The 14,467-nt window shown below is 42.3% G+C and overlaps 1 protein-coding gene across 2 annotated transcripts in view; it reads left to right on the forward strand.

Annotated features, from left to right (window-relative positions):
• LOC144769406 (aldo-keto reductase family 1 member B1-like) overlaps nucleotides 1-14,467 on the forward strand; it is a 271,640-nt gene that overhangs the window by 102,155 nt on the left and 155,018 nt on the right. For both annotated transcript variants that reach the window (XM_078653500.1, XM_078653505.1), the window contains one exon: nucleotides 760-882. In XM_078653500.1, coding sequence (XP_078509626.1) covers nucleotides 760-882 — 123 coding nt within the window. The remainder of the gene's footprint in view (nucleotides 1-759; nucleotides 883-14,467) is intronic.

Here is a 14,467-nt window from a genome sequence, read left to right on the forward strand (position 1 = left end):
TGTTTGGAGTTACAAAAAAAATTGTACACTTTGGTGATACTGTCACTCGACACAGACTTTTGAGAATGTGCGGAAAACTAATTTTAAAAGTTATCTGTTTGGTTTTATTTCGAATTAACAATGCCATTTTGTAATCAACAGATAGCATTCACTGCTGAGCACTTAACTCCCTTTTACCAAACCGTGGCAGGTTGGTTCTCCACCAGCCATGGTTGTCACATCCTAACTGCATACTTTAAAATTATGGAGTTTTTTTATTTAAAACTGTGCTACAAGTAGATTCTCCTCTTGTACAGTCACATTTCTTTTTCTTGAATGTTCCTCAATGTTTCTCTGTGCAGTGTGGATTGCGGGGTGATAGGTCTTAGAATGTGTCGCTTTTGGGCTACCTCAGGTATTTTTTGGGGTGGGGAGAATTGGAGGTGTGTGTGTCCTGATAATTTGTGAATTCTTTGTGCTTTATGAAGTTGTGTATCTTTGGTGCTGCATGGAATCATGCATTATTTGTTGCCGTGGAATCTTGGTCTTTGTTACTGGGGTCTTTTTCCATACTATGTGGATTAATATATGTATTGCCTTTAGCAGCCTTTGGTTGTGTTACAGTTAGATCTTGGTTTGCTCTTTTTGATGCAGAGGGCTCTAATAATTTTAGAATGTATGGGGCTGTTGCCAGGCTGCCATCTGTGCACCATTGGATCGCTGTGTCTTTGCAGTATGTTGGGGTTTGTGGACACTTAAATCTCATTTGACCTCTTGAAGGGCATGGAAGAGTTGATGGATGCTGGTATGGTGAAGGCCATTGGAATATCCAACTTCAATCACGCTCAGATGGAAGCCATCTTGAACAAGCCAGGACTTAAATATAAGCCAGCAACCAACCAGGTAAAGCTTTCTTCAAAGCTGAATGAGATGTATTCAGATTGTATTAGTAGATGATCACAATAATAATACTTGCTGCCTTTATTAACACATATTTGGGCGTGTTCTATTGTGGTTTACTGTTTAATGGTCACTCAGATTCAGCGGGCTATAGTCACAGTGATCAGTAATCCAGGCAGAGGGGGAAATCCATAACGGAGATCCCAGGTAGTGACTATGAAACCAATAGGAGGAGTGGAGGGAGGTCTTACCCACTCTTCTCCAAGAGGCAGGAAGGGACTAGGCATCCCAGAATGCAGATGAAAGTTTGTCAGTGTCCTGATATTACCGACTGCTTATCGGAGAGAGACTCAAATTCCCACTGATCCTATACAGGTAGATTAGATAAGCTTGGTAGTGTTTTTTTCTCCCATTGTTTTCTGTGAATATATGCCAATTTGACCACACATCAAAATCAACAGTGTGGAAGCCACTATTCTCCTAGAACCACTAGCAGCTATAATGCTCCCTGTATTCATCTAATCCTTTTAAATTTCTGTATGTGTACAGTCATAAAGCTGTAGTAATAAAGACTATTGGCAGTATGTAGACCCTCTAAATGAGTATATATTTAGCAGATTCAGTACTCTCAACCCGTACATTTCCAGCATTGGATTATCTTTAAAGTTCCTAAACGATAGGGCACATATATATATAAAAATTCACACAAAGCAGCTGTGTTGCATGAAAGGGAGAGAGCAGAACAGCACCATATCTACTAAAATGTCAGCTCTACCTGCGCTGGCACACGTTTGGCTGCCATGCGCTAACGCACAGACCAGTGCGCCATAGTGCATGGGTGTGTGTGTTCTATAAGCATAGTTTCTGTACTGGAAAGGGACCTTTTCAGTACAAAAGCTACCATTTAACACTTTTTCCACTTTGTGTGCGTGTTGTACAATGAAAACACATGCAATGTAGGAAAAATGAGGAGAAAGGATAGCATTTGTCTTCATTACATCTGCCTCGACGAGGCATGAAATTCTGTTGCAAATAGCTGTCTTGTAGATATGGGTTTGTCATGAAACCCTTGGAAAGTTGCCCATATTCCACCTATGGAACACCCCCTTGACACAAAGTAACGCAAAGCAGCGCTTAGCTCAACTTTGTATTATTTCAGGAAATTATATAACACAAATCCTGATTTGCATTGCATAGTAAATTCTAGCTTAATACTTTGTGTGATGTTTGCGCAACAAAATTAACGCAGAACCAGAATAAATCTGGGGCTAAATTATTTTCATGTGCGCAGTTCTCAAAATGTTAGATCATAGAAAAAGTTTTCAAAATATAAATTATAGCAAGCCATTTCAAGATATCTATATAAAGACAACTTATCCAGTTTATTTCATGTACATAACGAACAGGAAATACAGCAATGCTGTGTATTAAAATCCCCTTTAAAAGAAAGGCGGAAGTGTAATTTTGTATTTCACACATCTTTTAAGTCAGCTATGGACACGTGACCATGAAAAATCATGTCAAATGACTTCACTCATAGTGCAAAACAGGCAATGAACGCAGTGCCTCAAACTGAATGCTGTGGTGGGAGGAAGCAAAATGCAAATGACACTTAAATACATGAAATGGATAGAGAGGTTTGCCTGAAAGTCCCTGCACATATGTATTTTTATTTTGATGTCATAAAATACGTACTAGCAAACATCTAAAGCTGTCACTAGGTCAGACCTAAAACATATTAAAGGGGGTGATATGAGCCACTGTCTCATAAAAGTCTAACTTTAAGGCAGCAGAATTGACATTGCATGCCCTTTGATCCCAATACCATCACAAAAAGTTACATCATCTTTGACCTGCAGTCACCCTCCTAAAACTGTGTTTCTCAGCTTTTACAACCTCTTGCTCACCTGTGTTTATCACCGGTTACTGTCTTGATTATCTTCCTCACGATCACCTCATTCAAGTGACTATATCACCCCTTCTCTTCCTCACTTCTCTTTCACCTGTTTTCCACCTCTAACTCCCTTCGTCTATCTCTTTCTTGCCTGTTTCTGTCTCAGTATCACCTCTAGTCTATAGCTCTCACCCTTCCACCCCCCAACCCCTCATCCTGGCTGTTTTTTCGACCTCCCTCTGTGTCTCTCTCTACTCTCTAAATTGTATGACCGCTCTGTATCCTATTCAGCTCTGTCACTTTCTCATCACCCTTTCTTTCAGCTGTCACTGTATCAAATGTCAATCTCCCCACTTCTCTTCACTGTCTTTCTAACCTGTCTCTTTATCAAACCTCTCTTTTACATCTGGCTTCCCTTCGCTCTCAGTTGTCTCCCTCAGCATTGTCTCAGTTACATCACTCAACTGTCTGCCCACTGTCTGCCTCTCTTTCTCTCAACACTCTTTCCATGTAATCTCTCATCTGCCTCCTGCTAACTCTCAGCTGCCTCTTTATTACTTCCCTTACCTATCCATCTCTGAACTACAACTTTCTTACAAGTTTCACCCAACTCTACCTGCCTCTCAGGTTTTTATCACCAGCTGTTCTATCTCTTTCTCATCAGCCTCTATCTATATCAAATCTCTAATATTGTCATCCCCTCTCAATAGTGTTCCCCTCTCTCTGACTCTCAGCTGTATCTTTTGAAGATATAGGTCTCTCACCTATCATTCTTATCTGGCTCACTCTCTTTCACACCTGTCTATATCTCTCTCACACCTTTCACCTATCTGATATCTCTTTAATCCTTCTCTCTGTCTCTCTCCCACACATGCACCCCAGCTTTTGTCTCTCAAAGTCCCACATATCTTTTTGTAGTTTCCACTTCCTGCTGTTACTTGTGTTTGTCCCTATTTCCCTCAAATTCCCCTTTACCCCTCTATATGTCTCCTTCTCACTCCTATCTTTCTTTCTCTCCCACATGCCCAGGGCAGCAGGAAACACAGAGACATCGTTTTACTCGCATCTATTCTACTTGCAGCAATAAATAATTGTTTTGAAAGTTTGTACCTTTCCTCATCGGCAAGGGGTCAAAAAGCTCATTGATAGGGGTCGAAGGAGGCAAACCAGAGATCACAGCTGCGACCCCTGGCAACTCCTAAATTACATCCATGGGGGAGATGGGATGCTGAGTGGTCCAGGAAACTGAGGGCCATACAGTAGAGGGCAAGACTGGGAGACCCTGAAGGAGGTACTCTAGCCCCGAACCTGGTGTGCCTAAGGCTACTTACAAATGGCCTGATTCACAGAATGAACTTAAGACTCAATCCTAAACTTACTACTATTTTGGTATTCACAGAATGTACTTACTACTTTTGGCATTCACAGAATGAACTTACTACTTTTGGTATTCACAGAAGTTAGGATTTTGTCTTAAGTTTGTCTTAAGACAAACTTAAGACAGACTTAAGACATACTTAAGACAGACTTAAGACAGACTTAAGACAAAATCCTAACTTCTGTGAATACCAAAAGTAGTAAGTTCATTCTGTGAATGCCAAAAGTAGTAAGTGCATTCTGTGAATACCAAAATAGGAGTAAGTTTAGGATTGAGTCTTAAGTTCATTCTGTGAATCGGGCCCAAAGTCTTCCAACCTTGTGCTCCAGGGCAGTGGTGCTTAACGTTCTGACTTCTGTGGACCCCCAAATAATTACTGAAACCCGGGGACCCCTAATGAATAATGTTTAGAATCCAGGAACCCCCAACTGAGTCATTACTGGAAGCCAGGGACCTAGGGCTAAGCATTCCTATGATCTGAATTTTAAAAAGTACACAAATACAAAAACAAGCTTTCATCAAACAAATACTCAAATGATTAAGAGGCCTATTACGATGGAGGATTTTCCGCATCCCCCGGGCCGGCGGAAGCCACCGCCGGCCCGGAGAATGCGGAAAATCCTCTGCGGACCCACCAAAGCCCACCGCCACATTAGGATGGCTGGTGGGTCCTGGTTTCCGTCCGCAGCTTTTCCGCCGCGGTTAGTTTACAACCACGGCGGAAAAGCACTAATATGGTGACGGTGTCTCTCAGACACCGTCAGCCAGATTAGGATGGGCTCTGAAACATGCTTTTCCGCGGCGGCTTTTCCGCCGTGGAAAAGCATGTGTAACTTCACTGCGGGGGCCCGTTGCGGGCCACCTAGGTGAAGGGGTGGGGGAGGGTTGTGCAAGCTTAGATCTTTTCTAATTTCATTGTCCCTCCTAAATTTTGTACGGTATACTTGCACTGCTCCCACAATCAATCTGAGGATACCAACTTTTTTATCCTCCAACTTCAAATGTGTTCACATTTACAAAACATTTTCAATTGTTCATTTCTTCATTTATATACACTTTCTCATTATGCTAATATTATTTAATTTTTCTAATCAGACGCCGACTCCCTGAGTAGACTTCGCAGACCTCCCAGGGACCCCGGACCATAGGTTAGGAACAACTGCTCAAGAGGCAGACTAGATTGACCATTGGCAACTGCTGGAGAGTATGGCTGGCGCGTAATTTACACAGCTAAGCAAAACTGACCAGTATATGGTTGGGATGACAGTGGCAAATGATTTGGTTGAGAGGCAGACTAACGACATACAGGACCATCTTCAACCCAAGTATTTTACTTAAGACAAAATCCTAACAACAGCATTGACAGAGTGAAGTGACAGGTGTGAGAGAGATACAGACTGGTGTCAAATAGAGAGAGACAGTTGACAAAAATTGGTGACAAACAGACAGTTTTATGGGAACCCCGGAGAAAGGGGATACAACATGAGCGATATGATATATATAACTGAGATGCAGGTGGAGATAGTTGAGGCTTGTAAGAAAGATACAGTTCAGAGATGGGCAGGTCAGGCAAGTAATATAGCGGCAGCTGAGAGGTAGTGGGGTGGCAGAAAAAGAGAGGTGAGAGACTTCTGGGCACTAACATCGAAAGATCAGGACTTACAAAACAGATTTTAGGGATCTGAGGGAAAGCGCAGAAGGAACCTCCTCTGCCTTGTGAGTTTTCTGAAACAAGCAGAAGGCCTGGGCCAAGGCTTGTTTCTATGACAATGGATTAAAAAAAAAACAGGTACTGGAAGGATTGGCAAATCTTTTTTCTATGGAAGGGGCCCATAGAGCACTGGGCTGGTTCTGCCTTCCGGAGCATCTGCAACAGCAATTATAGCTAGGATATTTAACTTAAGAGCCAGAGATGTAATACTGCAGCACATGTGAAACATGATGGCCCATGAGTCAAGGAACAGGTGATAAGAATCATCCCACATTACACCTGAAACATACCGAAGTTAAGGAAGACCTCCCAAGAAGTGAAAATCAAATTCAAAGCCAAGGGTATGAAATACATTCTTATGTGCCTGCCAAGCTTTTTGTAATCCTCAAAAGGAAGTCACACATCTTCTCCATCAGATAAGAAGAGTGGGATTGGTTGGACAAGGGTGATTAAAGAAAACTAACAGGAGCCTCGAGTAAGCAGCAGAAGCCCAGGGAGGGATGACAGACAATCAAAAAGTCATCCTCAGGAAGGAAAGAGAGGACCTTTCCAGGAGAGTCCTGTACTACGTAACATAATTCTGGTGAGAGATAACAATACAATAGCAGTGACAGACAACCAATGAGAGAGGTGATGGATATCCATGTGAACATTGATCCTGAGTAAAATCTGAAGAGCAGAGACTTGACATTGTCCATTACACTTAGGTAGTTGATGGTAATGGAACTTTGGGTACTTTGCCACTGCTGATCAATTCCAAAGAGCAGGTGCTCCCTATTTAAATTGTGCATATGGATTGGTGTTTCCATGATCTGCTTATTTGATTTACTACTAAGTCCTTAGTACGGTGCACTGTGTGTGTCCAGGGCCTGTAAATCAAATTCTGCTGGTAGGCCTGCAGCACTGATTGTGCCACTCACACAAGCAGCTTTTTAAAGGGTTCCCAGACCTGCCACTTGCAAAGTCTGCCCCCAGCTTTTAATGCCATGTCGACTTTGCATGTGCACCCACTTGCCAAGCCCTAAAACTTCCATTTTATGACATGTAAGTCACCCCTAAGGTAGACCCAAGATACCCTTATGGGCAGGGTGCAGTGTATGTGAAAGGTAGGACAAGTAATGGTGTGTGACATGTCCTGATGGTGAACTACAGTGTAATTTGTTTTTTTACTATGGAAAGGCTATCTGTCCCATAGGATAGAATGGGAGTTTATTTATAGTATTTTATAAGTATAACTTCCTATTGGGACGATGTAGAAAGATGGAGTTTAGTATGAGTAAACTCAGAATATAAAAATGCATCTTTTAATAAAGATGATTTTTATATTGTGTGTTTGAAAATACCACTTTTATAAAGTGGGTATTTTCTTTCTTAGCAATCCTGTGTGCCTCTGCTGGTTTGTGGATTGACTGTTTGGCTTTGCAGTGACGAGAGCTGGGAATGGGCATTCACTGTAGACAGTCATTGTGGGGATTGAGGTGTGTCCTGCCTTTCCTGGATGTTTCAGGGCTGGGCTGAATAGACCTTGCTGCATTTAGAATAGTGGGAGGAGATCTCCTTGAACCTGAATAGTTCTGGTCTGCCTTACACAATGCTGTCTTCACCTCATGCCTGGAAGCTGGACCAGAGAGGAGAGAACTGATTTGGACTGAGCACTGGGCCTTTCTGTCACAAGAAAACAAAGAGAAATGCAGTATAAATATTGGGTCCCAGACCTCAGAACTTTGGAAACCACTTGGATCCAGGAACCTGCCAAGAAGAATAGCTGGGAAAGGTATGTGGAGGTACTACCACTTTGCTGTGTGCTTCGCTGTGTTGGCCTTACAGTAGCTGCTTCTTTCTTGGTCAAAGAAAAGGCTGAACTGAACTTTCAGTAACGTTTTCTGCTGAGCGGTCCCAAGGGCTTGAAATAGAGCTTGGCCCCTGTTCAAGAAATCCCAGGAACAGCAAAGACTTTACCTTCCTCTGGGTACCCATGCTTGGACCGTGGGTTCAAGTTGCCACGGATGGAAACCTCAGACCAAAGCCGTCACTGACACCGCTGCTGGCTCTGTGATCTGAAGACACTGCAGAGAGCACCGCTGCACTTGGCACCACAACCCCGGTCTCACCGATGAGCACGACGACCACGACCGCCACCATTGAGTCGCTGCTTGTAACGCAACCTGTGGCCACAGCACCCCGCACCGCTTTGGTTCACTCCGCCGCCCTGGTCTCATCTACGATGATGCTGTTAGCTGATATCCTCCCCACTGCCTGCACAGTGGTTTGGGGGCAGTGCTCGTAAGTTATACATCGCACCGCCCTGTCCCACAATGCAGTCTGTGCCCACCGACACCAGCTTCCATTGACTGTGACCAAGCCCCTGCCTGCACCGCAACTTGAGGGCACCACATGCCACGCCACGTCACATCGCAACTGTGATGGTTGTAACGACCGGCGTGCACAAGCGCAGTCGGCCAGAGCCAAAGGTACTGTTTACAAGTCTCCTAACACTGGTCCACACTGCTGCAGTAGACAAAAACTGTTGGATTTGGATGTTTTTAGCACCGCAGTAGCCCCGGGCAGAGCTACTGACTTCAAGGAACTGCATTTTATAGGTTATTCTTACAAAGTGCATATTTTGAGTATTATATGTTGGATTTTGTTGTTTTGGTCTTGGTTGGTTTAGATGAAGATTTCCTATTTTTCTAAACTGGCGTGGTGTTCATTTGTAGTGTTTTTACTGTATTACTGTATGTGTGCACAAATACTTTACACACTGCCCCTGAGATAAGCCTGTCTGCCCATGCCAAGCTATAAAGAGGGTGAGCAGGGGTTGTCTAAGGGCATACCTCCTTTATCCTGACTAGAAGCAAGAGTCTCTACTTGTACAAAGGTCCAAACCATTACCAACTAGAGACCCCCATTTCTAAAATTGATGACAGATCAAAGGCCTCAGGAACTCTCACTTACACCACAACATGGTTAAAATCTTTACCTGGAATGTCAGAGGCTACAAAGATTACACAAAGCAATACATGGTACACTTGCATCTTTAAAGATGTGGGCTTGGTATAGTCTGTTTACAGGATAGACATGTTATGGAAGCTGATGGCAGAGACAGAATCTAAGAGAGGACAAATGTTTTCCACTCCCTATTTAACTTATACAAGGGCAGTTACTACATGGATAGTACCTGGAACCCCATTCAAATTACAATGTATGGAGGCTGATCTGGAAGAGAGACACCTCTATATATATGGCACCTAATGAGTATTGTAAAAATCTATTTACCAAATGTAGGTGACAAAAACATTGTTGTGGCAGTCAGAGGACTGACATACTTGGGAACCACAGTTATATGAGAAGGCGATGTTAATTTAGTTTTACAAAGAATGTTCAATAATCACCCCCCAACTTGAATAGTAAACCGGGTATGATGAGTGCCTGGAGGAAGTTATGGAAAAAAAGTGGAACTACTTGATAATTGAAGCGATATCACAAGGGATACAGCAGTAATTTGAGGCATCTAAACATATGGGCAGGTTATTTTCTGATCATTCACCACTGGTTGTTGTACTACAGGAAGGCTATGAATGCACAGGGTGACAGAGAAGCAATTGTGATCATATCTAGTAGAGACCTGATAACCTTAATTGACAGAAGAACAAAGGGAAAAGCTGGAGGCCCCCATTAAGGGGTAGCCAGTAATGAATAGTATGAATTAGGTGGCTCAGAAGAAAGTGATTGCATCTCAGCAGACTTATATCAGTGTCTACCAGAGCAGCTCGCTGTGCTACTCCTGGAAATTTATGAGAAGGTGATGGGGGAGGAGAGTTGCTTGATACGATTAGAGAAGCTGTCACCAAAATGATACTAAGACCTGACAAGAACCTAGAAGACTGCAACTCATAGAGAACGCTCTCCATGATAAACACCAACACCAAATTATTCGGTAAAATCTTGGCGGATAGGTTTAGTTGTCTAATGCATATGCTAATACATGTTCGATACACGCATACAATACAGAACCTCAGGAGACTAACACACATTCTGCACTGATTGCAACTGAAAGAACAACTCTATGCCATAACAATGTAAGACATAGAACAAGTATTTGACACCCACTGTAAAGTACATGTGTGGGATGTTGTGGTGTTTTTTTCCAGCTGGGTCAGCTTGCTATAATCAAAGCCCACAGATGGATTCCAAAGTGGGAACTGAAGAGTTAGGAAATACAGCAGGGCACACGGCAAGGCTGCCTACTATTCCTCTTGCTGCTTTGCTAACAATTGAGATACTGGGTGGTAGATTCTGTCTGCAATTAGAGAATTGGGGCAAACAATGGGTGCCATGACATAATTAGTGCCAATGTATGCCAATTACCTATTAGTATGGATGAGGCAGCCGCAGGATTCAATCCTGATCCACGGGGCTTCCGGCTATCGTACAATCTGTACAAAATCACAAACATTCTTAATTAGAGAGTTGACTAAGTTGAAGAGAGAATTATACTAGCGGTGGACATCCATTGGGAGTCAGAAATAATTAGCTATCTGGACAAACAAGTAGCAGACTCGAATCCCATTGTCCAAGATGTTTTTTCTTTCTATGTGTCTTTATGTCATGTAAATCCCAATGAGATCAATACCACAGTCTGTATTTAGGAATATAAACACATTATTATCACTGTTTCATGCAGGTAAAAGTAGTAGTCTAAACCTGGACAGATATAAGCAAGCCTGGGAGACATGCTGTCTGGGGCTTCTGCATCCGGAATTATATATAGCAGGCCACTGAAACAGGCAATGAGATGGCTCAAAGAAGGAGAGAACTTGGAGGAACGATTATTGGAAGGGGAGTCTGCTTGGGATGGGCACAGAAAGTTATCAATGATGGGGAACAGGGTTCTACTAAACCACGGCTACGTGACCAGGCACTAGGCACGACATGAGAGAAAACAATGGAAAAGATAACGGGGCAAAACCTCCATGCTCCAGATATGGAGATATGGGTTTTGCCACTGCTAGTAGATATTAGCAAACACATGCAAAAGAGGCAGTGGAATAATGGGAGCTGCATAATGCTGGGAGACTTTTTCCTTGATAACCTCTTCATTATGTTCTGCAAGGCACAGGAAAGGTTCAGGGTTGGTAGCATGGGATGTTTGGACAGGCTTCCCAGAGACTCCTGTGACCATGAAAACAATTGTAGCTGCCACATGGCATCCATTTCACTACAAAGCACTGAAGAGGCTTGAAATTCAGACAGACAAGGGAGACTGATAATCTAGAACTGTCTACAAATATATCATTTGAAAACACGTGCTTACAAGTTAACAAAAATGTATCAAGCAATGCCAGATTCAAAATAGGACAATAAGTAGAAGTACCTGCCTGCTCTAAAGTTATACAAGATTTACTGTACTAGAAAAAGAAACTTCCCTAGACATGGAGAAGCAGTCACAAAGCTTGTATGCAGGATGTGGTCCTCTCCGGTAATAGCTGAATACAGAAAGGGGATTATGACCAAGCTGCATCACAAAAACTTCAACTAAAAGTCAAGCCGGTCAATCCAGCTCTGGTGGCTCAGTGCACTAATGCGTCCATTGCAGTGTCCTGTGTTTGACCTCATGGTCACAGGTTCAAATCCTGGTGGATCCACTCAGTCTTTCATCTATTTGAGGTCAATAAAATGAATGCCATTGAGTTGGGTAACAATAAACATCTATTATTCAGCACCAAGATGACTACAGTTGAACGTGTACTTTACAAATACAAGTTACATTATCTTAAGCAGTGCCAGGTTGGAATAGTTCCTACACCCAAAGGCAGTAAAATGGGGCCTAGGATCGCAACCCTGGGAACCATCCTAACTGTCCGCTGCAGAGCCATACTATGGCTTCACCCCATTGGCCCAAAAGGGGAGGCTTGGGAAACAGGATCTTATGCAATGTGCTCAAGTAGAAGAAACCCACATCAGGTCCAGGAGATTTGCAGAAAAAGCTGATGGTAGGTATATAAGTGGATGGCAGTAGCTAAAATAACTGACGTAGTGCCTGATTGTGATTTTGACAGATGAGATACTCCATCACAAATGAGACAGACATCCCGCCTGCCCTATTAGAAGTTCATAGGATATATGGAAATGAAATTTGGCGGATGATATATATCCGCCACGTTTGTGACATCGTAATCCAGTCTTTCAAGATCGCAATGAGGCCCATAGTCTTTAAATTGTAGACCACCTTGAATCCAGTAAAATGGTGAAGCCAAATCATACCAAATCCATGATAAAACCAAATTGAACATGGCCAGATATGGGAAGGAATGGATATGAGAAAAAGGGAAAGTAGGCAACTTAAAGAGGAGAATCGATGACAGACTAAAATGAAAAATAGGAACACCAACGAATAGAGAGTGGAGAAGTCGTATTTTAGTTATGTGAAGCGTTATGAGGGACATGTAAATTAAGAGGTACAAACTGAGCTATTGATCTGGGGTTGACATAAGAAGTAGTAGTAAATATCAGTGAATGTATCAAGAGATGTATTACAATTGAGAAGCTAAATTAGGCCAATGAGGAATGGTTATAGCATATCGAGTTTTATGTTGCACATTGCACGTAAAAAGTGGGTTGGTACTGAATGAAGAGGGATAGACGGAAGAAAGAAATGCTTTACATACTGTTTGGTAGGAAGTACAGACAGGTGACTGTTGGAGAAGAACAGGGTGAATAAAGGAATAAGGTACGAACATGATTTTCCTAGAAGGCATTGGCGTGCCATGGGGAAAACGGGATGCGAGTCACGATGTTAAAATAGGGGCTTATTTGTTTATAGTGCTTGATGTGGTACATGTTGTTGGTTGAGAGCAAACTGCATATAATCTAGGGAAGGCACAATATGATGTTAAATGTTAATTGGTGTTGTTTCATTGTTCATTTACAGTGACCCCCGACGAAGGGCGTTAACAGCCCAAAATGCATTGGGTGTTTTTATTGAATAAACGCTGCTTCAAATGAACTGTGCATTAATCGTGTTCTTTCAAGAGGTCCGGATGGACACAGGTTGAACATTAGAAACTTGAAAAATGACATTCCATATTCCACGTGTGGATTCAAAATACTGAAGAAGAATAAAACAGAGACAATTGAAAAACATGGAATAAAAGAGTACCGCGATAAAAAAAATTGTTATACACTTAAAATTGGTATACATGGGTGCCATGTTTAGCTGTGCGATTGGTTGGGGGCGAGACGTCGCCCCACTCTCAAATGTCGTTCTTTTAGAGAGTGGAGATGTCATATAGAAAGGTTATACAGGGTAGATACCAAAGTAATGTGGAGCAACTAAGCAGGGTAGCTGGGGGAACATGTCAGAACCCCAGGTAGATGAAAATAAGCAGGGGAATGCTAAAGCAAGCTTGATATACTTATATGATTTTATTGCAGAAAGACAGGTGAAGACTGGCAATAATTTGGTAGAGTCGATAGGCAATGTATTGGCATGCACTTCAGTCAGTCAGTCATTAAAACTTTATTTGGGTTATTACAACCATAAAAGTATACACAATACATTTATAAAACTTTATAAAAACACAAAATATGAAAAATTTATAAAATTGCAATTCAGTCCTTTCCCGGAGGATAAACCCGATAACTTTGTTAATAAACAGTATCCTCCTAGGATGTTAAAATCACAAGGGTAAACATGAGGAAACATTTGTGACCAGCCCTTCCAAACACAATACATACATTAAAGTGCAATCTCGTTAACATACGCCTATACCTCTGTACTCTGGAGGAACCCCCTGACTCTGCTCATGTATTTCCCCAAAGCGCAGGCTATATCCAGATTTGCCATCCCCACCAGGAGATCTGCAGCTTGCTTCCTATTCATAATCCTGTATTTTTTGAATAACGGGCCTAAAATCTCCTTACATATATCAAGGGTCATCCTACAGTCTAATAAAATATGAATAATATCACAGGTGGTACCTAACGTACATGTGCAATTGCCATTACTATTTATCATGACATTTTTAACCCCGGTATTTACATAACAGGGATTTATACCCATTCTCAGTTTTAAAACCTCTCTTCTTAAGTGGTGATTCGGCAACCTATCCAAGTAAGGGTAGGAATGGTCTTCTGAAATCCATACTTGGATCATATTGGACACCGATATTTTTTGCCGGAGATACTCTTGATCGCATATGCGGGACACATCCGCTCCCAATGACCGCAGTTCTTTTTTGCCTATATTGGTGTGTCCTAACTGGGTATCTAGTTCTATTCCTAGCTTCCCATAAGCTTCCTTTAGTGAGAGTCTTGTTTCTTTAGCCCACGATAACTCGCTGGAGGCAATTTCCTCTCTACACCACTGTGATATTTTTCTGGGCGGTTCCCCTGTCTCCAGACGCTGCCAAAACCGTATTAGTGCCATCCTGGTTATAATTGCCCAGGAAGTGACTCCCATCTCCAATCTTGCTGCTTGTACCATTGCTGATTTCGGCAACGAGAACAAGCTTCTCAGGATCATACCCTCCTCTTTAGACCTGGGTAGTTTTTTCCCACTAAGGAGGAGAACCTCTGATCCATATAGGAATTGCGCGGGGACCAT

Source organism: Lissotriton helveticus, chromosome 1_1 (assembly GCF_964261635.1).
Source record: "Lissotriton helveticus chromosome 1_1, aLisHel1.1, whole genome shotgun sequence".
Lineage (NCBI taxonomy): Eukaryota > Metazoa > Chordata > Amphibia > Caudata > Salamandridae > Lissotriton > Lissotriton helveticus.